The sequence below is a fragment of the Kwoniella shivajii genome, chromosome 11 (genome assembly GCF_035658355.1).
Source record: "Kwoniella shivajii chromosome 11, complete sequence".
Classification (NCBI taxonomy): domain Eukaryota; kingdom Fungi; phylum Basidiomycota; class Tremellomycetes; order Tremellales; family Cryptococcaceae; genus Kwoniella; species Kwoniella shivajii.
In genome coordinates, this window is record NC_085918.1 from 240,694 (window position 1) to 262,546 (window position 21,853).

Sequence of the window (21,853 nt, forward strand, 5' to 3'; positions counted from 1 at the left end):
CGATCACGGGTAAAGAGGAGATCATGTGTAATTGATCTCACTGACTATGAGGAATTAATGCTGCAAGACAAGCTTTTGTATTCCACCTGACATGCGTGCCAATCTGACATGTAAAAGAATGAGTTCCTCACCGAGGTCCTGGATTTCACGGGCTTTAAATTCTGTAAAGAAACCAGTGGTGTGGCGATGTGGCATGAATCAGTCATTCGCTATAGATTGCATGGACAGATGCAACCTAAGAAACGAATAACCAAACAACAGATTACTTGGCAATGACAGCGTGGACATAAACATAAACATAAACAGTACAACAACGTATCTAAAACAAACAATGTGATCCCTAATTATATTTTGGTATTTCCTTTATGAATCTATGCTAAATTGCGATCAATGTCCAGTGCCCAGTGTCCTGATATGACAACTCTCGGCGATGACGAAATCATCTAGTTTGTCGTTCTCTCTCTTCCATATCTTCTCTTTCCCTTGTTTGTTCCCAATTGACTTCTTCGTACCTAGGAGGTAACTCCAATATATTCGAATTCTCTTCTTCCTGCTGTGGATGGATCACTCTTCCTCCATCTCTATGTATTACATATTCAGGTTCTGATTCTTGGTATCTCCTTCTCCTACCTGTATTCGTATTTGTATTTCCGCTAGGTGCAGAAGCTATTGAACTTCCTCCACGTCCTCCTCCTCCGCCACCGCCTCTTCTTCTTGAAGATGAGTTGGTTTGGTTACCGGTATTACCACCTAAATAAGCTATTGTATCTCTCTTCAGATCGGTCATTTCACTTTCTTCTCCTCCGTCCTCTTCGAAACCATCACCTTCTTCTGACATAGGGTCAAAGTTTCTTGATCGTCTATCGTGTAATTGTAATGGACCAGCACGTGACGTGTGCGCATCTCTGAAATTCAGTGGGAGCGGCGGCGGAGTGCTTGATGATCGGTAATGATCTGAGAATCCCGTAATTGGCAGTAGGGCATCTTGAGACGAGTTTCTTGTCATTGGGTTGCCTCTAATAGGCGAAGTTGGCGTTGATGACCATGTACCCGTGCCCGTACCTGTTCCTGTAGTTGAATCATCTACAGTGGTTCCTCTCGATGGTCCCGGTAAGAAAGGCTGTTTGGATGGCGAGGGTGAAATTGCAGGTGATAGATTATCTGCGAATGGATTAAACAATTCCATTGGTGATACTGCGGTAGTGGAAGAATGTGTACCAGCGTTATTACTGTCTAACACTAAAGGTGAAAGTCTAGGTGGATTCGATACCGTTCCATCGTTTCTAGATTCAATTAAATCTAAAGGGGTTTCGGAATTGACTGTCAATTGATCTGAAGCTATTGCCTTTCCATTATTCCTCTTGTGTAATCCACCTCCTGCTAATTCTGATCGAGATCTACGTCGATTTCGTGCTCTTCTGCAGAGGAATATCAATCCGACCAGAACGAGGGTAGCGATTACAGAGAGAACACTGGCTACAACCGTTCTGATAGTGTTGTTGCTTCCGGAAGGAGGGGGGCTATTGTCTTGGTCGGAAGTACTAAAGAGGAAGGCAAAGAGAAAAGTTAGCACAAGGATTTCGAATGATGTGTTTTGCACAGGACATGTCGCTTACCCTGTTGGAGCTGAAGAAGAAGCAGTTACACTGGGAGCACCACTATTTCCACTTTGTTCGCTTCCTATACAACCTGAACTTCCTTGACCGACAGTGAACATACTACTTGAACCACCGCTTGCCCATTCTTCTTGACTTCCAATACCAGCTACTAGTATGAATCTAGTTCCTTTCGCCAGATCTACAGTCCAATTGAGGTGTGTGACACCTTGACTGGTGTACGTCGTAGGATTATCGGATAACGAAGAATCAGGTAGGTATTTGGCATATTTAGATTTAGTGTTATATGTGATTGGAATTGAAAATGAATTTCCTAAAGGTATTATACCAAACATTGTTGGTGGATGAGTTGTATTTCCATTATGTTCACTTGAACTTGCATCTCTCTCCTGCAGAAATTCCAAGGCCAAGTCCAAGTCTAAATCCGTCTTCACATTCAGATTCGATTCGATATTTCTGTCGAGTTCGGAATTGACAAAATCGGCATCAAAAGCTGTTGATCTTGGTGATAGAGCTTGAGTGGTCGTTTGGTTCGCAGAGACGTAATCTGAAGTGACGTTTGATTCCAATGAAGAGGGCCAGGTCAGGCTTATATTCGAACATTGAGGTGGATAATCTCCTGAATTGGAAGTCAAGTTGAATGAGAATGTATAGAGATTAAGGATGGCATCATCACTCAGGAAACAAGATGAGTTCTGATTAGGTGAAGCTTGAACGGCTGATCGAACCGCAAAATCCACTTGATCAGCTTAAAATCAAAGCCTAGAGGCTAAAAGTCGAGCCCGTCGCAAGGAAATCTCTACAAGGAGAGTCACTCACTTAAAACATCTGTCGTTGCGGCATAACGAATACCAGACGAACCCCAAACAGTCAACATATATTGTAATCCTTCAGGTAATCTTATTGGTAAATCATAGTCATTCGTTCCATCAGGTATTGATTCGATCCAAACCTATTTTATCGTTTTGATAGAAGGAATTTAGCCTTGAAAGTATTCGGAAAATGCCAAAAAGGATGGATAATAGAAAGGGACATACATTATATCCATGTTGTTTGAATTCGGTCTGGGGGAGATCGTCATCAGCATGAGAGGATGTTCGCAGATCATACATACACAGGTGGACTATCGTAGACTTACAGGAGTTAGTAGTAAATGATATGGACCAGAATCACCACTCCATCTATACGAGATCATACAGTCAGTATGGAAAGAATTTCCTGCATTTCCTGTCACTGTGATAACATTCCGAACCGAGGAATGACTTACTGAACAAGTGAAGTACCACATTGTGTTGCTCTTCATCAAAAGATGAAATCAGCTATTTGAGCCTTTTGAAAAGAATCGCGAAGATCGATAGTGGTGTGCGATGATAAGGGGAGTAAGACTCACGTCGTCATATTCACACTTAGATATCCAGCTTTAACAATTGACGATGATAAAACACATATCCCAAGTCCGATCCATGTTGGTATTATCATCATTTCGTTTCCTTTCCTTTTAACACCGAGAAAAAGTTACAGCGTTAAAGCTGATTGTCCGTTTAAAAAATCCCCAATTCTACTCTATTTGTATATATGGCCTAATAATTTGTGATAATGGAAGTTGATGCTGTGACCTCGAAATCGAAACCCGAATGAATTAATCCAAATTGTATTATCGCTGAGTAGGTTGACAACGTCGCGTTTTATCCAATGACAGCTATTGTTGGTGCGATTTCTCTTCTTGATTGGATTGGTTTATTGTTTGATAATGGTATACTACTTTTAAAAGCACAGTTTGTATATGATAGGATAGGATGGAATATACACAAGAATGGTGAGACGAAAAAATCGAGATTGATGAAAGGAAAAAGACATATAACGTTTAAAGTGAGACAGAGAAAACGAAATGAAAGATACAATTTCCGTTTTCAAAACGCAGAAAAGTAAGTACTACAACTGCAACTTTACGAGTAATTCTTTCGTTGTTTTTTTTACCCTATATTCGTGCCGAGCCCGAAACAAACATACCCCATTCAAGATACTTGCAAGATACACAAGATCAGCATGCATGTAACGAGCATCGTGATAGTACTTCCTAACAATGTGTGCATGTCATGATCATGATAGATGATGTTCGTTTAAAATGTACGAGACAATTTGATATATTCCGATGATTGAATAACTTTCGATGGGATCTCATCTCAAAATGCCAAGCTCAATCCAATCCATTCCAATGCGCCCCCCGGCCCGACCTACCCTTCTCTCATTCTTCGACTTCCACCAACGTATATACTCGCATACCTCCTTCTGGGTGCAGCATCAACGATTGAGAGGACATCATCAACGCATCCACATCCTTCATGAAATGGTTAAAATGCCTGGTCGCACGGGGACTAGCTCAGTGTCATTGCCTACTTTAACCGAAATGAATTGCCAAAAATGATCATTATGTGCAAATGCTACTGCACATGGATTGAAAAGGTAGCATACACCTCTGTTGCCCCTCTTCAGGTTCAATTGCAACAATCAGGTTCTTATTCCCTTCTTCTCTTCCAATCAGAATATATATATTAATGATGACCTTGCAAATGTAAAGCCGTTCCAAAGTGAAGATGACCGCTATCTTTTTATATCCTCATAGTGTTATCATTTGGAAGATGCAACGCTTGCAGTATTACGTAAATGTTCATTGTAACCCGGATTATTTTTACTGTGCAGTCAACTCATGATCATAAGAAAGTGAGAAAATTTATTCATTTGCGCAAGTACGATTTTCATATTGAGCAGAGGATGATTTCACACCACCAAGTCACCATGCATCCGAATCGAACCTGTACCATATTCCTGATGATAAGCAAACCCAAAGAGGAATGTGAAAACAAGGCTAGAATGAAGATGCATGAAAACATGTGTTATGAGATTTAGGCGCGATCATCGCTCAAACGGTGATGAATGTTCTTATCAAAGGTGTTTTTTACGGTATCTGCACTCGGATCGATCCCACATACATGTCTACAACCCTAGATAAGCCAATTTGAAGAGATCAACAATCTACCAGAAACCTAAACAGTTTCAAATACGGCTGAGCAATGTTGTAACTATATGAACTGAGTTTGAATTGGAATAACAACAATATGATGGAAAGGGAAGAGGGACCTGCCACTTTGGGTTCATTTTATATAATAATAATTATGGGGGAAAACAAAAAAAAAAGTTGAAAAAAAAGGTGAAAATGATTTTGGAACTGCAGCTGTGCTCGGATCATCACGGTGTGACGCACAGACATTCATTCTCTCTCTCTGTCTCTCTTCTGTGTTATTTTCATCTCTCTTATCGAAACCTCACTATCCTGTTCATACGTATATACTCAAGCCTATCACATCATTGCACCACACTTGCATTAGCATTTAGACACGAACACATTGAGCGCATACACACTTCAAAGATCGAAACAAACAGCGAAATAAAGTTGAAATGACACAATCGAACGGAACATCACATAAATTAAAGGTGGGTCGAAACAATGTTACAGACATACATGTACACGTTGCTGATCATTGTTTTTGCATGTATTGCTCAATCTGAAAATAGAGAGTGGTGGTGACGGGTGGACTGGGATATATAGGATCACACGTTGTGGTGTCTTTGTTATTGACAGGATTATATCAACCTATAGTAATTGATAATTGTCATAACGGTTATTCAGAAGCTTTAGATAGATGTGCCGAGATCGCAAGAGACGAACTAGGGTGAGTCTTTATGCTACCTCTTAACACAACAAACCTCATCGAGCAGAAATATATCGAGTGAAATACAGAGCTGGTCAACTGACTTTGTGTGTATCACTGCGGTTTTTTTCTGGGATTTCACTCTGAACCAGACCTGACGCCCCTCAACCTATATTACACAATGTGGATTTAAGAAACTCTGAAGCTGTCGATGGAGTGTTTTCAAGTTATCAAGATAAAGGTGGGATCTGGGCAGTAGTTCATTTAGCTGCATTGAAAGCTGTAGGAGAATCAGGTGAAATCCCTCTATCATATTACAGAGTGAATGTCGCTGGTTCAATAACACTTTTCGAGGTAAGTGTGTTGGGAGAGTCTACCTATCCTGTTCCCTCTTTCTATCGACCTGCCAGCTGTTTTCCCTCGTCTCACTTTCTCAACCTCCCCCGCTGTCTCTCAAGCGAATTGAGTTAGGTCAGATACGATAGTCAGTACTAACACTCCCGACTGATTCCGATTTTAGGCAATGGCAAAATACCATGTACAGAACTTGGTATTTTCCTCATCAGCGACAGTTTACGGTACACCTGAAATAATCCCTATACCCGAATCATCACCCGTCATACCAGCTTCAGTATACGGTAGAACAAAAGCAATGGTTGAGGACATAATCCAAGATCTGTGTAGCGTCGAGGTTAAAGAAGGCGAAGAGAAGCTAAGAGCTGTCAGTGTCAGATATTTCAAGTGAGTAATCGTTTTTTTTTACATCTCTTTTTCCTGACCTGCAGAGCCCAGGTTATACCGGGCATGGAGTACGGTGCACTGAGACATTAAGCTGATGTATACCTTAGCCCCGCTGGTGCTCACCCATCGGGTAAACTAGGAGAAGAACCAAGAGGTAAACCGGGAAACTTATTACCTTTATTAGCTCAAATGGCTGTGGGCAGAGAGAAGAGTGAATTAAAGATATTCGGTACTGATTTCCCCACACCGTAAGTCGATATCACCCTTGTCATCTCTTCCCCTGCCTTCCACCGAGTCCGTCTCAATCGATGTCAACAAACTGCATTGCTGATTTATGAATTCTGAACAGAGACGGTACATGCGTTCGAGATTACTTACACATAATGGATCTTGCACATGGACACGTTCTTGCTTTAGGAGCATTGGCAGTGCCATCCGACCAAAAGAACATCTTCTCAAATTGTGATCCAAATGATGGATCCTTCAGAGCTTTCAATTTAGGAAAAGGAAAAGGGATGAGTGTACTGAATATGATCGATGCTATGAAGAAAGCTACTGGATACGATTACAAATATGAGATTGTAGGCAGGAGGTGAGTTCTGTTTTCTCTCTGTCTTCATGCTAGGACGAAAGGCCATGGCCCACTATCGACCTCCAGAATTATCTATATGAGATAAGATAGCTGATTTACTTCTGCTTGAAACTTTGTTTTAGACGAGGAGATGTGCCCGATCTCACTGCCGATCCAACATTAGCAGAAAAGGAATTAGGTTTTGTCGCAGATAAAGATCTGGATACTATGTGTAGGGATTTATGGAATTTCCAATCGAAACATCCTAATGGATACAAATCGACATCAACTTGATTGATGGGCCCAAAACAGAGCGGAAAGATTGAAGACTCTCTTCTTCAATTTGTTCAAATCACACCGATAATTAGGTAGGAAGGAATGTAAAAATCAATCATTCATGGTATGGACAGTTTTTGTTTTTGTTTCTTGTTTTCCCCATTTTCACTTTCATACATCATACATCATATATCAAATATCATATATCATATATATACATACACGTATACCCAAAAAATCTTTCAAAAAAAAGATGGTTAAACCACCCATTTGCACCGATTATTTCTCTACATTGTTTCTCATTCGGTTTGATAAAAAGTATAATTAGTAAACATCACCATATGAAATTGTTTCTCTGCTGTTTGCAACGTTCACATTCCTTTTGGGCAGTGGACCCCAATACATTGAACAAGGTGGTCTATCCGTAGAATTGACATGGTTGCAGCGGGACGTCTGTTTTCATGTTGAAGTTGGGTTGACGTCAGCATACGATAGGAAACCAACCAGGAATTGTGAATCAGTGAAATGAACTCTTAGCATAAGGAAAGTAGCGATAAATAGAGTGCATAGACGATGTTGTTAAACTAAAAGATACGAAATGACAGATGAGAGATTACAGGTTTTACAGAATGTAGCTATTCCTAGGTGACTTTGAATCATAGACATTGTAAACAAGATCGGTCCTCAAAGTTGTTTTAATTGAATAGCTTGATCAAGTTTAATCAAAGACATCCTGTCTGGCCCCGAAGAATGGTATTTTCAGCTGACACTTTTCTTTTCGGAAAAAAAAAAGGTGCTAAACGTGACATTGATGGGGAATTGTGGAAGCTTTAAAAGAGAAAAAGGAAATCCTCACAGGAGGTTAATCCCATGAAGATCCCCCCTCTCCCTTGTGATTGAAGAGAAAAGAAAAGAAAAGAGAAAGAAGCAAGTGGGATGGTGAACTTATATATACAGATTAATGCGAGAATTTGGGAAATGGTTTATTATATTCTAAATCATTTTATCGTAATTTATCCCATTTTGTTACCATTTCACTTTCACCCCGTGAATCGTTTCGATCAATGATGTTAGTGAAAGGTTCAGCTTTTCATCAAGTATCAGGTCTCAACAGTACAACAGTACAGCAGTACAAGCACTAGCATTCACACTCAGCAGGAGATATCACAAGGCTGGAACGACCTCGACCTCTCTCGAAGTCGAAAAAACAAACAATCATTCCCTGTGGCTGTGGTCATAGTAGATATAGACTTCCGGTCTGACTTTGTCTCTCACTTCCTCCATCCTGCTCCTGCACCCACAATGAGCTCCTCTCCTTTCCCTCAACTGCTCAGACGAGCGAACATCGCCACATACGATCCGCTCATCACTCGAATATACACCTCCACGCCATCTTCCAAATCTCAGCATTCCGACTGGGGACTGAAATTCTCCGTACCCATCAAGAAAGGACCGCGATACATCAAGTTCAACTCGTTGGACGCCGGACCTGGTGTCAATTGCGATTGGAGATCTGGTGAAAGGGAAGCTAGGTTCATACAGGCGTGGGGAAACGGAAGTGTCAGATGGACGAACGAAGATGAGATACCGAAATATCTAACCAAGAAACCGAGTATATACGGATACGATATCGATTCTCTGGTTGAACTGGAAGATGATAACGATCATAATAGCAAGAAAGAATGGATAAGAGACGTCGAATCCATGTCGGAAGAAGAATTCGAATCGTATCTTGAAAATATCAGATCGGAAAGAAAATCTTATCTATCTGAAAAATTAAATGATTTACCAAATTCAACCAAAGAATCTCTCGTTTTACCTGAAGATGAAACATTGATTCATCTAGCTATCAACGGTAAAATAACTTCGACATCAACATTAGATTTCCAATCTAAATTAACTTCAATAGAATTGAAAGAAAAAGATAAATTACATTCTAAACCACATCGTGTAAATGGTTTATCTTACAGTAAAAAACCAACTTCGACCAACGAATTTACACCTTTGGGTAATTCATTAGATAAAAAAGGCAGAGCATTGAACAAAGTCTCAAGATACGATGATGCACATCAAAGAGGTGGTGGTGGCGGTGGATCGAAATTCCTGAATGCAAATTCGTCAAGAGGTAATAATAATCTACCTTGGGTAATCGGTTTGGGTGGTGTAACAGCAAGAACCAATAATCAAAATAACACGACATCAAATATCAGGAATAATGATAATAACAATATAGATGAAACGGATTACACTAGAGTCAATCCAGATTCAGGTGTAGGCAAATTTAGGATATTAAAAGCACAAATGTCTTCTTCACCTACTGTTTTAGCTATAAATGAAAGAAAAGGAGGTCAAGGCACAGGTGGTAGATTAGGTGGTAAATGGAGACAATCAACTGCCAATCAACCTTCGCCTCTAGATACATTTAAATTTGATATTGATTTATCAATAACTTCTTCAGCGGAACAAATACCAGATGATATCGATTCTGCTTATACCAACACCAATACCAACACCAACACAAAAATAAATAATGTCGAAATTGGGTCAAGAGAATGGGTAGGGAATGAAGATAAATTAAATTTATTCGATAAATTCCAAAATGAAATCAGAGCCGGTGGACCAAAGAGATCAAGGGTTAAAGGTGAATCATTAGAGAGATTGAAAATGAGAGAAACTAAAGAAGAGACGATGGAGAAATTGAATAGGCTTTTAGGTAGATACAAGGTCAACAAGCAGGAAGGAGAGAGTAAGCAGTAGTATGGGTAGTGAGGTATTGAGGAAGTAGTGTAGACAGTCTATAGAGATGTTCTATAGTACAGATACATTCAATCAGGGCTCGTGAGCATCGTACCAAACATCCCATGCATCGCATCACATATTTCAGTGCACAGCTTGCAGGCGTGACCCATTCACATCCACCCATGTTCATAATCATCTGCTTCTTAAATATTCATTCCTCCAATATATAAGTTGAGTAATACAATGTAAAAATAAAATAGCAGGCAGCGGACAATTTCATCCTGTGATTTTTTGTATTTCTTCTTACATGAATTTCCGTCGGAACTGGAACATCGAAGATTTCGAATTGGCAGAAAACCATCCCATCCCAAATCCAAGAAAAAGCAACCAGATATTCTTATAGAATTGCTGAATTATTTGTTGACATCTCCAATATAACAGCACTCTCGAGATCTGCCATCTGAGGGATATACTTTGACGCTTCTTGTCGTTGATTTCCAGCTCCTACTCACTGACTGCTATCGCTCCTGTGATTTGGATCCATACGTATCAATCGTTGTAGGCTGCAAGATACAGATACTCTGTACCAAACAAAATGAGTCATCCTGCTCAGGCTAGTTCATCGACTCTAGTTGGATCTTCCCAGTCACAATCTCAAAGTCAACCTCATACTCGACCTGTTCCCAAGATATCGGACTTCCTGGATGACGATGAGGGTTCCGATGGCGATGAAGATGAAAGCGAAGATCATAGCGAGGATGATGAGGATCAGGTGGTAGATGAAGACACGATACCTAGCCTACCGAGTTTGAATGCACAGGTCAACGGTCAGAGTCAAAGTCAGAATCAGAGTGACGGTCTAGTGACGAATAAGAAACGTAAACGAGATCTCACGATTGTCAATGGAAATGCAAATAGAAGTGCGAGTGTAAACGGGAGTGGCCCTTCGTCGAAAAGAACAAATATAATGAATGAGAATGCAACTGGAACTGGAAACGGAAATGGAAGTGAAATGAGAAAGAAAGAAGCGGAAAAGTTATTCATTAAAAGAAAAGAATTGCCTTTTTATCAAGGTACGTCTGCGTTTTATTGGTTATCAAGGGTGTGAATATAGTACTGAGCACTTATTATTGGAGTATGTGAGTATGAGCTGATTTGATTTTGGCGAAACATGTAGGAAGAAGAGAGATTTTAGAAGAAATAATGAATAACGATACTACTATAGTAAGTTCATTATCATCCTGACTACTTTGTCTCACTATCTTTGGATTACTTTTTAAATGTCGTATCTGATTGTACTGATCCCGACACCGAAATAGATATTAGGAGAAACGGGATGTGGTAAATCAACTCAATTACCTCAATTACTACTTGATCATTCAATATCAACATCCCATTATCTCCCAAATCGACCTCCTAAAATAGTCGTCACTCAACCTAGAAGATTACCCGCTATAGCTCTGGCTAATCGTGTAGCAGCAGAGATGGGATGTGTGGTCGGAGAACAAGTTGGTTACAGTGTGAGATTCGAAGAGATGGTAGGCAAAGATACAGGGATAAGATATTGTACAGAAGGTGTTTTGATGAGGTGAGTCCGAGGTTCGAGGTTCGAGATCCCTTTGATGGTCTTGATTGGGAGTCAGATAGAAGGAAGGGAGTGATAAGATGGGCGGATGAAGAACATATATTGCAATGAGGCTATGGTTGCGTGAAACTCGAATAGGAAGTTATACGGTCTGCTGATTACCCGACCACATAATAGAGAACTAGCAAATCCCGAGTCATCCACTTCACGCTCACAAGTGAATGGAGACTCATCGGGTCCCCCTCCCCATACGAATGGAGGATTAAATCTCTTATTGAAATACGATATAATAGTAATTGATGAAGCACACGAAAGGACACTCAATACCGATTTCTTATGTGGTGCATTGAAGAAAGTTCAGAAAATAAGGAAAGATCTAGTACGAAAAGCTAGAGAGGAAGATACAAAATTAAAGATGAATGGAAACACAAACGGAAATGGAAAAGGTACAAGCAATTCTACCAGAAGAGCAAAAGGAGGAGCAGGAATCAGAGAACTGAAATTGGTTATAATGAGTGCTACGTTAGATCCAGTAAAATTCCAAAATTTCTTTGACACGTAAGTTTGATACAATGATCTTTCCTTTCCTACGCCTTCTCTGCTACCGGTTTCACAAATCTTCCATCCATCAGGATAGTTAATGGCATACTGAAAAAGCGGGAACTGATCTGTCACTGGTTGAATAGCGGAAAAGATGCGCTTCTGGTAAAAGGACGCATGTACGATGTCTTGACTCAACATACCTTGCAACCTGTGGACGACTTTATAGAAGCTGCAGCTAGACAAATCATGATTATACATTGCGATGAAAAGAACGAAGGAGATGTGCTAGTTTTTATGCCTGGTATGTTGATTTGCACATTGAATATGCGAATACTACAAGAATGTTGGACTAGGAGCTAATCAATGTGTCTACGCAGGTTCGGAGGAAATTGAAAACTGCGTAGAATTGTTGAAAAGAGTTGCAAAGCAATTACCTGAGAATGGTCAACAGGTGAGCGCAATTCATGTGCTCATAATAGCGATCTCACTTCATATCTGACCACTCGCTAAATGTCTTTCAACTTGACCTTAGATCCAAGTATTACCCCTTTATGCAGCTCTTCCCCCCACCGCCCAAGCGAAGATCTTTTCTCCTCCACCAAAAGGTACAAGACGAGTAATAGTAGCGACCAATATAGCTGAAACCTCCATGACTATACCTGGTGTTTCGTTCGTCGTCGATTCGGGTTACAAAAAGGAGAAGGAATACATCTTCAGAAGTTCCGGGTGTGAGTGATCAAGCAATTTACTCTATTTCAGAAAAGTACTCTTTATTGAATGTGTTCGTAATTTGACGTGGTATTTAGCTATCGAACAACTTAGAAGGAAAGGTATAAGTCAAGCTGCTGCTTGGCAAAGAACCGGAAGGGCTGGACGGGAAGTGAGTATCGCATTCACAATGTCTTGATATCCTTCTCCGGCAAGAAAACGTCCTTGGTAAAGCCGGGCAATTACTTTTTCGGAAGTCATACAACACCCGATCTCTCATCAGCTGATTATCCAATCTGTTCGCAGCGTGATGGCCATTGTTTCCGATTATTTACTAAGCAAATGTTTGACAAAATGCCTGAATTCGATGCTCCTGAAATCCAGCGGTGCAATTTATCTTCAGCTGTTTTGCAATTGATTGCGATGGGTCAAAATCCCTTCGAGTTTGAATACATTGATAATCCCGGAAGGGATTCTAGTGAGTTCAGATTACCGTCAAATGTTATATCAGGCTGTTCACACGGACTAGAAATAAGGCTGACATGTGTACTGTGTGAATTTAGTCGCAGCTGCCTTCCAAACATTGGCAGGGTTACAAGCACTTTCTTCACCTACGACGATAACTCAATTAGGTATTGAAATGTTGAAATATCCGTTAGATCCTCCTCACGCCAGAATCCTGATTGCCTCATTTGAGTTGGGATGTTCCAATGAGATTATCGATATATTATCGTTGATCAATTCTGGCGGAACGGTCTTTATTGATAAACCAAATGATAGAGAAGAAGCATCAAATTCAAAAGCCAAATTCATACATAGAGATGGTGATCACCTGACTTGTCTCAATGTCTTAAGATCTTATTTAGCTATAAAAGAATCGAATACAAATCTAAATTCGAAAAGAAAAACAAATGGAAATTCCAATTCGGGTCCAAACTCGAAAAGTTTGATAGGATGGTGTAAAGATAATTTCGTCAATCACAAAACATTGACTCAAGCTATTAAAATCAGAGATCAATTAAGAGAATTGGCTGAAAGGAATGGGAAAGATTGGAAATCATCGTCTTCAATAGCAGGAAGTGATAGTTCACCTATATTGAAATCACTCTTACAAGGTTTATTCATGAATACAGCTGTTATTCAATCGGATGGTACATACAAACAGACTGCTGGTAGCTTGGTGAGTTTGAGTTAATTCCATCTGTTCAGTATAGGTGTTGGTTTCTTCGTTCAAGTCGATTTTCGTGATTGTATGAAGAGAATGATGCGATTGAGCTGATCATCCTATTTGACTTTTCTAATCCATGAATCATCATATAGAGAGTCAAGATTCATCCTTCGAGCGTATTGATGAGCAAGAAAGTACCTGCTATATTATATGACGAACTCGTGAGTGTTCCCTTCGTCGCACATGTCATCGAAGTCAATGAAATTCGCTGACTTTACTTGTCATCAAATATTTTCTTCGTATATCGCCTTCTGATCCCATTCACGATTACACCCAACTACCAATCATGCTTTTACCCCCAACTCTCCACTTTTGGAATGGATCATCATAAAAGACAATTACAAGTAACGTTTACGCACGTAACGTATCTACCTTCGAACAACATTGGTTAACTGAAATTCCACTATTCGCTAAAGCAGGAAAACAAGTTACTGTTCCTGTCGGTCAAGGTCAGCTGTAATGATAGAATAATAGAATATTTCCTAGAACAATGGCAACAAACTTTCCTGTACTGAAACAAACATACCTAGCATAAATAGACGGATAGAGTCGGACTGATCTTACTAGGTGTGCAAGTCATGCATTACAACATATTGTTCATGTGTTGTGCTGTCATAGGTCACTCATCCCCACAGAGTGACATCTACCAAACGATTTCAACATATTTAGATCTTCCTCCACCTTTAACCAAATCCGTTACTTCTTTCTTCCTCCTTTCGATACTTTCTTGAACTTCTTTCGCTTCTTTACATCCATCTGAAATTACCTGAACGTCATCGTTTCCGACCTGAGAGTTACTGGTGAGATATCCTCGCAGACCGATTTTCCTCAAAGAAGGTAATTTCTTCTGGGAAGGAGACAGTAAACCTTCTATCATTTTCGGTGTAAGGTTGAATCGAGGAAATGAAAGGTCGATCATCTATATATCGTTCAGATCAATCCGTTATAATGAATGATATTACTCCACTCGTGACAGCTGAACTTACCTTTAGAACAATCAATTTTCTAGCTAAAACCCCGAACCCTCTTTTCAGTTGTTCCTCATAGTTGTTGAGATTTGAAATGACGCCTTTCCCAGTCCCGATGAATCTGATTCCTACCAGACCTAATTCTCTTAATCCAGGAGGTAAGACAGCTGTCAATTTGTCCATATCTGATGGTATAGTCGAATAAGCCAGATTGAGCGATACAATGGAATTCAACATTGGTAATTTTGGTAATATAGCATGTGGTGACGGATGTATAGTCAACGACAGATACGTTAAAGTGGTTTCTGTCAATTGAGGGATAGTGTCAGTGTCCCAATCATTATCATTTGATTTTTCCTCTGTTATATCTGGATCTATATCAGGATTAGGATCCGGTTCTGGATCAAGATCAAGACGAGGAGGATCAGATAAGATGGCTAATATTGAACGATCTGATAATCTTGATAAATTAGATGAAGAAGGTATTCGTGAAGCCGTTTCTAATAAAGATGATTTTAGTTGAATTGATAAAAAAGGTATTTGTTCACGTAATAATCTACCCATCGTATACACTCCGTCTTCTTCTACTTGTCTCACCGTAGATGCGGATATCCCATCTTCCCCTTCCACACTGACTTCAGGAGTATATATGATCTCCTCATTGTCTAGATATTTCAGAACGGTCTTGAAGCAGTGTTCCACTAAATTGTCTCTCCGTTCATTTTCTTCGCGATGCTGAGGAGTGAATAGAGTCGTCGATAAATCCAATTGTGCAGAAGTTATATCCTGACCTGATCTATTCTTAGCGGATCCTAACGAAGAAGAAGAAGAAGGAGATTGCTGATTCGATGAAGCTGATGAAGAAGGGGAATACCATGAAGGGGGAGGAGCAGGTCCGGCAACTGATCTTTGAGCGATCCTATGAGCTTGATTTGATCTACGTAATATCTCCGTAGGATGAATATCAATATCACCTAATTGACTTTCCATCAATCCACCTAATCCCGACCCCGACCCCGACCCCGACCCCGATCCTGATCCAGAAGCTGAACCTGGACCTGATCCTGATCCTGAACCTGATGCAAAGCCAGGACCTGGATCATAGTAGCCAGTCGCACTTGCTGATATAGACGGCACCCATATTCGTTCGTTGGATGAATGATAGTGAGGTGGTAAATCTCTGATTATAGGTCTTGATATCCTAGATGATAATAATAGATCATTGACTGATTTAGTTGATTTATCTTGATTCTCTCTCTGTCGTTGTTGTTGTTGAGGTTGCGAAGAATGTAACAGGTGTTTGAATGTCGGTAAGTGTTTTGGCATTCTTCCCTCTTTCCTCAGCCTGATCCAAGAAACTGAGGACTACTCAATATGTAAAGAATATGAGAGAAGTGAATTGTATAACAACAACTATCTTTGAAATTCATCGATGATGAAGTTTAACCAATTACCCCGCATTTCTTTCTACTTGGGGAACACGTGGGGGTTCATTAAGCTTTACCCCGCAATCGGACACTCGGTTTAACCCGAAGTAGCATTATCATTCATTCATCATCATCATGGATCAGATGATGAATGAATAACATCACATCGACTATCTTACTACTCGTACTGTTCTATCCCTTCTCACACAAGGTCATACTCCACTGACTGACCTGAATACTCCAGCTCACACATGATGAGTACGATTGATCCAACCTCCGCGAAGAAGGTGGAATACCCTCAGAGGACTAACGAAGCGAGTGAGTAAACGTGTACGATGGTACTGTGATGTTGTCTTCGTTGTCAACCTTTCACTGCACCGATTTGTGCCAATTGCCACTGATGATATGATTCTGATATAGGATATAAGAAGCTCGGTTCTACTCACGGACGATTGGATCAGTTCATCGTGAGTGATCACTACCATCAGCGCCTCTTACCTGATCACTCCCTCCACGTCGTACTTCTTTGTCCTTGATCAGATCCAAGCTAACGGACGATACACACCTCTTAGGGCGGCCATTACGCCGATTACAATCTTTCCTCTTTACTGTTCGCTCATCGATCTGATGATACCAAACACGTCAAACTAGAAGTATGGTCTGCACCCGGTCGATCCAAGCCATCATTCGAAGAAGCCAAACGACAGAATTACAAACCTGCCAAGAAAGGTGAAGAGTTCGGACCGTCATGGACCAATCATTGGTTTCGAATCACTCTTCATATCCCGACCGAATGGGAGTCATACGAGAGGATTCAATTCGAATTTGATTGTTCTGGAGAAGGAATGGTTTTCACACCTGAAGGAGATCCTATTCATGGATTAACGGGTGGATTCAACGGTGATAGAAGAGTGGAATTCATCATACCTGATTCAATGAGAAAATCAGGTGTAGCACATTTCTACATTGAAGCAAGTTGTAACGGGATGTTTGGAATAGATGATATGGATCCACCCAATCCAAATCGTTATTATAAGTTAAATTCAGCTGATTTAGTCGTACCCAACATGGAATCATGGAGATTAATGTGGGATTTCAACGCTATTCATCAAGTCTATAATACACTTCCAGATGATTCACCTTTAAGTAAACATTCCTTGACTGTCGCTAATGAAATCATGAACGTATTCAAAAGAGGTAGTTTGGAAAGCGTTCACAAAGCTAGAAAAGTAGCAGAAACTATTTTAGGTAAAGATTGGGAAAATGATATTGGAAAAGAAAGTCATAAAGCGGAAAATCAAAAAGGTACTTTATGGGGTGTAGGTCATTGGTGAGTCATCCTTCTACTCTTCTACTCTTCTACTCTTGTACTCTTCTACTCTTCTACTCTTCTCAAAACACTGTTAATGCATGTACTCACGTCTTTTTAGTCACATCGATACAGCTTGGTTGTGGCCTTTCTCAGTGACTCAACAGAAATCAGCTAGGTCATGGTCAACTCAATGTGATTTGATAGATAGATATCCTGAACATCGATTCTCTGCAACCCAAGCACAGCAATTCAAATGGACAGAGAAACTATACCCCACTCTATTCCAAAGGATCAAAACGAAGATATCAGAAGGTACTTTCCAACCTTTAGGTGCGACTTGGGTCGAAATGGACACCAATATGCCATCTGGTGAAGCTCTCGTCAGGCAGTTCTTGTATGGTCAAAGATACTACGAGAGTAGATTTGGATTTAGATCAAAGACTTTTGTCTTGCCTGATACTTGTAAGCTGTTTATAGGCCTCGCCTCGCCAACAACCACAGCTGACTCCATGAAATGATATGTTCAGTCGGTTATTCAAGTCAACTTCCTCAAATTTCAAGACAAGCGGGTGCACCAAATTTCTTCACCCAGAAGCTCTCATGGAACTCAATGTCAGTCTTCAGCTCAAAGAGTTCTGGCGACCTCGAAAATTACAGCTGATAATCTTGGTTCCTTGCAGTAACAACTTCCCTCACAGTACCTTCAATTGGGTAGGTCTTGACGGATCCCAAGTTTTGACGCACATGACTCCAGTGGATAATTACAACAGTCAGTAAGTAAATCATGTCAAATAAGTAGACGGCATGGTTCATTCATCGTTGACGGTGTACTAGGTGTGATATTGGTGAAATCAGAAGGGGAATGACGGGTCATAAGAACCTTGACGTCACTGGTGAGCCTCTTCTACCAAACCCTGTGCACGACCCCCGCTAAATTGAATCAGAACAATCTCTCCTGCTCTTCGGTAACGGTGATGGCGGCGGTGGACCTACTCCGCCCATGCTTGAGAAGCTACGACGAGCTCGAGCAATCGGCAAGAGATCAGATGCAGGTGGTCAGTTACCCTTAGTCAAGATGGGCGGTAGTTTTGATGAATTCTATGATTCGGTCAGGAAGGAGACCGATAACGGTACGAAGCTACCCTATTGGCGAGGAGAGCTCTACTTTGAGCTTCACAGGTCAGTTGCCTGCTAGAAGAGAGTTCTATACTCCGAGACTGACACAATTATAGGGGAACTTACACCTCCCACGCTTCCATCAAGAAGGGTAACAGGAAGAGCGAAATACTTATGCGGGAAGCAGAGTACGCTGCCACCATCGCTAGTTTAATTGATTCAGAATATGAATACCCCAAGGCAGTGAGTGACTGCAGTTGTCACCACCATGGTATGCTGATCAGGATAATAAGCAAATCGATGCTGCTTGGGAGGATCTTTTGCTATGTCAGTTCCACGATGTCTTACCAGGAAGTGGGATAGCAATGGTAAGTTCTTCATCTCAATCAAGTACATGACAAACAACCAGCTGATACGCGATATACGATTAGATCTACGAAGACGCAGAAAAGAAATACGCTGCGCTCCAGATATCGATTCACACAATTATTAACGAGGCTTACGCTACTATCTATCGATCCTCAAGCCCAATCTCAGCTGAAGAACCAGCCAAAACCGCTGGACCGATTTTTGCAGTAAACAATATCCCAAACTATCCAAGACAAGAAGTCGTTGCCGCGTCACTTGAAGCCCATTGCCAAATCGGCTGTCGTTCCGCACAGATTAGCAGAGATGGACAGACTGGTTATCTCTTATTAGGCACCAAGAAAGACGAAGAGGGTCTTATGGTCGCTAGTCCGAGAAGATTATATGCGAATCCAAGAGTTACGGGTAAGACCTTTTAGCTGTGAGATCTGAGAGATTGGAAAGCTAATGTTGCAAACAATGATAGTTGCCAAAGAAGGTGAAGATCTATTTGTCATGAGTAACAATACAATATCTATGAAAATGGAGAATGGTAGAATCACCAGTCTTTATGATAAATCTCTCGAGTGAGCTGGATCAGCGTGTGTAGACTCGGGAAGACAGCTGACAAAACCATACAGTAAGGAACTCATTCCACATGGTCAAAGTGGTGGATTGGTCATTATGGAGGACCATCCAAACTATTGGGAGTGAGTTATATCCATCGTGTACATCGTACCACCTGGATTGAGCTGATCCCTATGCCTGCCTTAGTGCTTGGTAAGTCTAGTCGATAGGAGTATATAACCAAACGGCTGAAGAAGCTGACTGAACTTTTTCAGGGACGTCGATGAATTTCATCTTGAGAAACAAACTCATCTTCGGTTCGAATCTATGCACATCAAGGAAGAAGGACCACTCCGAGCTATTGTTGGAGCCACTTTACAAATCGGTCAAAGTAGGATTGAAGTCGATGTGAGTCTTTCCTTATCCTCACTCGAGCGCCTGGACGCAGGTACTGATTCAGCAATGACTTGATATAGATTTCGATGGACGCCATCGCAGCTTCGTTAAAAGAAGATGCCAGAAGTATGATCAGGTTCGACGCTGCCATGTAAGTGTAGCGTACATGAACTTGATAAGGTAGTTGTAAGCTAATAGGAGGAACAGCGACTGGAGAGAAAAACATCAGTTCTTGAAATGTAAGTCGATCGATCTGTAACGTATCATTGCTATAGTCCTGGCTGATCGAAAACTCGCTCAGTCGAATTGCCTCTCGACATATTCTCGGAATTCGCTACATACGAGACTCAGTTTGGTATTGTAGCTAGACCAACTCATAGGAATACAAGCTGGGATGCTGCCAAGTAAGCTCTTAAGCACTGCCGACGAATCTTCTTATCTGATCATCAGTATAGGTTCGAAGTCTGCGGTCACAAATTCGCTGATTTGTCCGAGGCAAGTGGAACATTTCGTGCTATTGAGGGAAACTCAGCTGACAAAGTTTCCTACACAGTATGGATACGGAGTTGCAATTCTCAATGACTGTAAATACGGCTAGTAAGTGTATCGTGCATTGTGGTTCCAGCGGATATCTGCTAATACTTGTTTTACTTTATAGCGCTACTCAAGGTAATATCATGCGATTATCACTCTTGCGAGCACCTACTCAACCTGATGCCGATTGTGATATGGGTACTCACTCTTTCTCATTTGCGATTTACCCTCATGTTGGTACATTCGTCGAGAGTGATGTGGCTAAAGTAGCCTACGCTTTCAACACTCCTATGAGGTGTGAGTATTGCTACTAGTTCTCGCAACGACTTGTTAGTGAAAGTCTTGGCTGATAAACGATTTATAGTGAGATACTCCAAAGAACCAATCGATATAGCACTTGAACCTCTAGCTCTATCCTCCCCTTTCAAGCTTGAAAATGCCCCCAATGTGATGTTAGAAACTATCAAGAGAGGTGAAGATGATGACTTCTCCGAGGATGGAAAGAAGACTATCATTTTGAGATTATACGAACATCTCGGTGGACACGCCAAGGCCACTTTGAAGGTGTAAGTGATCTGTTTCGTTGAAACAGAACAGCGAGCTCATACATCGATGACTGGGTTTTGTTGTTAGTACCGGCTTATCAATCATCAAAGCGGAAATCGTCAATATTTTGGAAGATCACATTGAAACCCTCAAGGTTCATACACCGTCCAAGCATACTGCTAGCGATCAAGAAGACAAACCTAAGAAAGAGGAAGTTTCAGAGCTCAAAACATCTTTCAGAGGATTTGAGATCAAGACGGTTCGACTGACGATCGATACTCCTCATCGCAAGAAGGGAAAAAAGGAAAGGAGGGATTCTGAAAGTGGCTGGGTGAAGATCTAGAAGTGAAGGTCCGATTCTGTGATGGGTGTAATGTACGATTGTGTGCGGTGAAATGGTTTGTAAGGCTTTTGAAATGTAGATAACACGATCGTGTGCGTGCGATACAGTGAATATTATGAACATACGAGTAGGTTTGATACAACTGAAGTTGAATGAATGGATTTGTGGATTCAAAGTCTGCCGTTTGGGATGAATGCACCTATAAATAAAATGATCATGACCGGCAAAACCGGCATTGACAGAGCCCGATCGGGACTCCAGATGATGTAATTTACCTGATACGGTAATATTCGGATATGACCGTGAGTTTTTCGGTATTCTGAATTGGGAACCACTCAAATTCGGCCAAATGCGATGGGATTGGAATTGAAAAAGTGAGATGGAAAGATGAGATGGGAGATGGAAAAAGTTGTGACAGAGTGTCGTTATGTGGATACATATATCTGTACATCGTGTTTTATATTGCCCTCTAATCGTTTCGTCTCGTTATTACTCTTGATCTTTGCCTTTGTGAACTCAATCGTCAAAGTAACCTATATACCTCGACACGATCTGCGATGGTATCTACCCTTCCGAGATATT

At 40.9% G+C, this 21,853-nt stretch overlaps 6 protein-coding genes across 6 annotated transcripts; 4 read left to right on the forward strand and 2 right to left on the reverse strand.

Moving 5' to 3' along the window:
* Positions 1 to 439: 439 nt before the first annotated feature.
* On the reverse strand, positions 440 to 3,098 carry IL334_007527 (uncharacterized protein; the record flags this gene model as incomplete). The annotated part of the gene is made up of 7 exons (XM_062939217.1): positions 440 to 1,541; positions 1,617 to 2,334; positions 2,436 to 2,568; positions 2,654 to 2,680; positions 2,755 to 2,797; positions 2,884 to 2,913; positions 3,007 to 3,098. 7 exons carry the CDS (start codon positions 3,096 to 3,098, stop codon positions 440 to 442), a joined length of 2,145 nt encoding a protein of 714 aa, XP_062795268.1.
* Positions 3,099 to 5,072: 1,974 nt separating this feature from the next.
* IL334_007528 (UDP-glucose 4-epimerase GalE) lies at positions 5,073 to 6,932 on the forward strand (the record flags this gene model as incomplete). The annotated part of the gene is made up of 7 exons (XM_062939218.1): positions 5,073 to 5,108; positions 5,190 to 5,347; positions 5,479 to 5,680; positions 5,847 to 6,067; positions 6,175 to 6,315; positions 6,417 to 6,659; positions 6,782 to 6,932. The coding sequence occupies 7 exons, from the start codon at positions 5,073 to 5,075 to the stop codon at positions 6,930 to 6,932; spliced, it is 1,152 nt and encodes a 383-aa protein (XP_062795269.1).
* A 1,284-nt stretch (positions 6,933 to 8,216) lies between these two features.
* On the forward strand, positions 8,217 to 9,671 carry IL334_007529 (uncharacterized protein; the record flags this gene model as incomplete). Its single annotated transcript, XM_062939219.1, has 1 exon — positions 8,217 to 9,671. One exon carries the CDS (start codon positions 8,217 to 8,219, stop codon positions 9,669 to 9,671), a length of 1,455 nt encoding a protein of 484 aa, XP_062795270.1.
* A 577-nt stretch (positions 9,672 to 10,248) lies between these two features.
* IL334_007530 (uncharacterized protein) lies at positions 10,249 to 14,177 on the forward strand (the record flags this gene model as incomplete). Its single annotated transcript, XM_062939220.1, has 12 exons — positions 10,249 to 10,726; positions 10,831 to 10,877; positions 10,973 to 11,241; positions 11,416 to 11,796; positions 11,925 to 12,082; positions 12,159 to 12,232; positions 12,314 to 12,509; positions 12,588 to 12,661; positions 12,796 to 12,967; positions 13,053 to 13,669; positions 13,810 to 13,878; positions 14,052 to 14,177. 12 exons carry the CDS (start codon positions 10,249 to 10,251, stop codon positions 14,175 to 14,177), a joined length of 2,661 nt encoding a protein of 886 aa, XP_062795271.1.
* A 183-nt stretch (positions 14,178 to 14,360) lies between these two features.
* IL334_007531 (uncharacterized protein) lies at positions 14,361 to 16,011 on the reverse strand (the record flags this gene model as incomplete). The annotated part of the gene is made up of 2 exons (XM_062939221.1): positions 14,361 to 14,636; positions 14,704 to 16,011. The coding sequence occupies 2 exons, from the start codon at positions 16,009 to 16,011 to the stop codon at positions 14,361 to 14,363; spliced, it is 1,584 nt and encodes a 527-aa protein (XP_062795272.1).
* A 355-nt stretch (positions 16,012 to 16,366) lies between these two features.
* IL334_007532 (uncharacterized protein) lies at positions 16,367 to 21,271 on the forward strand (the record flags this gene model as incomplete). Its single annotated transcript, XM_062939222.1, has 22 exons — positions 16,367 to 16,430; positions 16,533 to 16,579; positions 16,685 to 17,442; positions 17,543 to 17,886; positions 17,952 to 18,036; positions 18,105 to 18,197; positions 18,259 to 18,317; positions 18,369 to 18,603; positions 18,657 to 18,783; positions 18,834 to 18,908; positions 18,972 to 19,311; positions 19,373 to 19,472; positions 19,527 to 19,595; positions 19,728 to 19,860; positions 19,929 to 19,999; positions 20,056 to 20,087; positions 20,150 to 20,252; positions 20,304 to 20,343; positions 20,402 to 20,445; positions 20,507 to 20,679; positions 20,747 to 20,948; positions 21,016 to 21,271. The coding sequence occupies 22 exons, from the start codon at positions 16,367 to 16,369 to the stop codon at positions 21,269 to 21,271; spliced, it is 3,450 nt and encodes a 1,149-aa protein (XP_062795273.1).
* Positions 21,272 to 21,853: the final 582 nt, after the last annotated feature.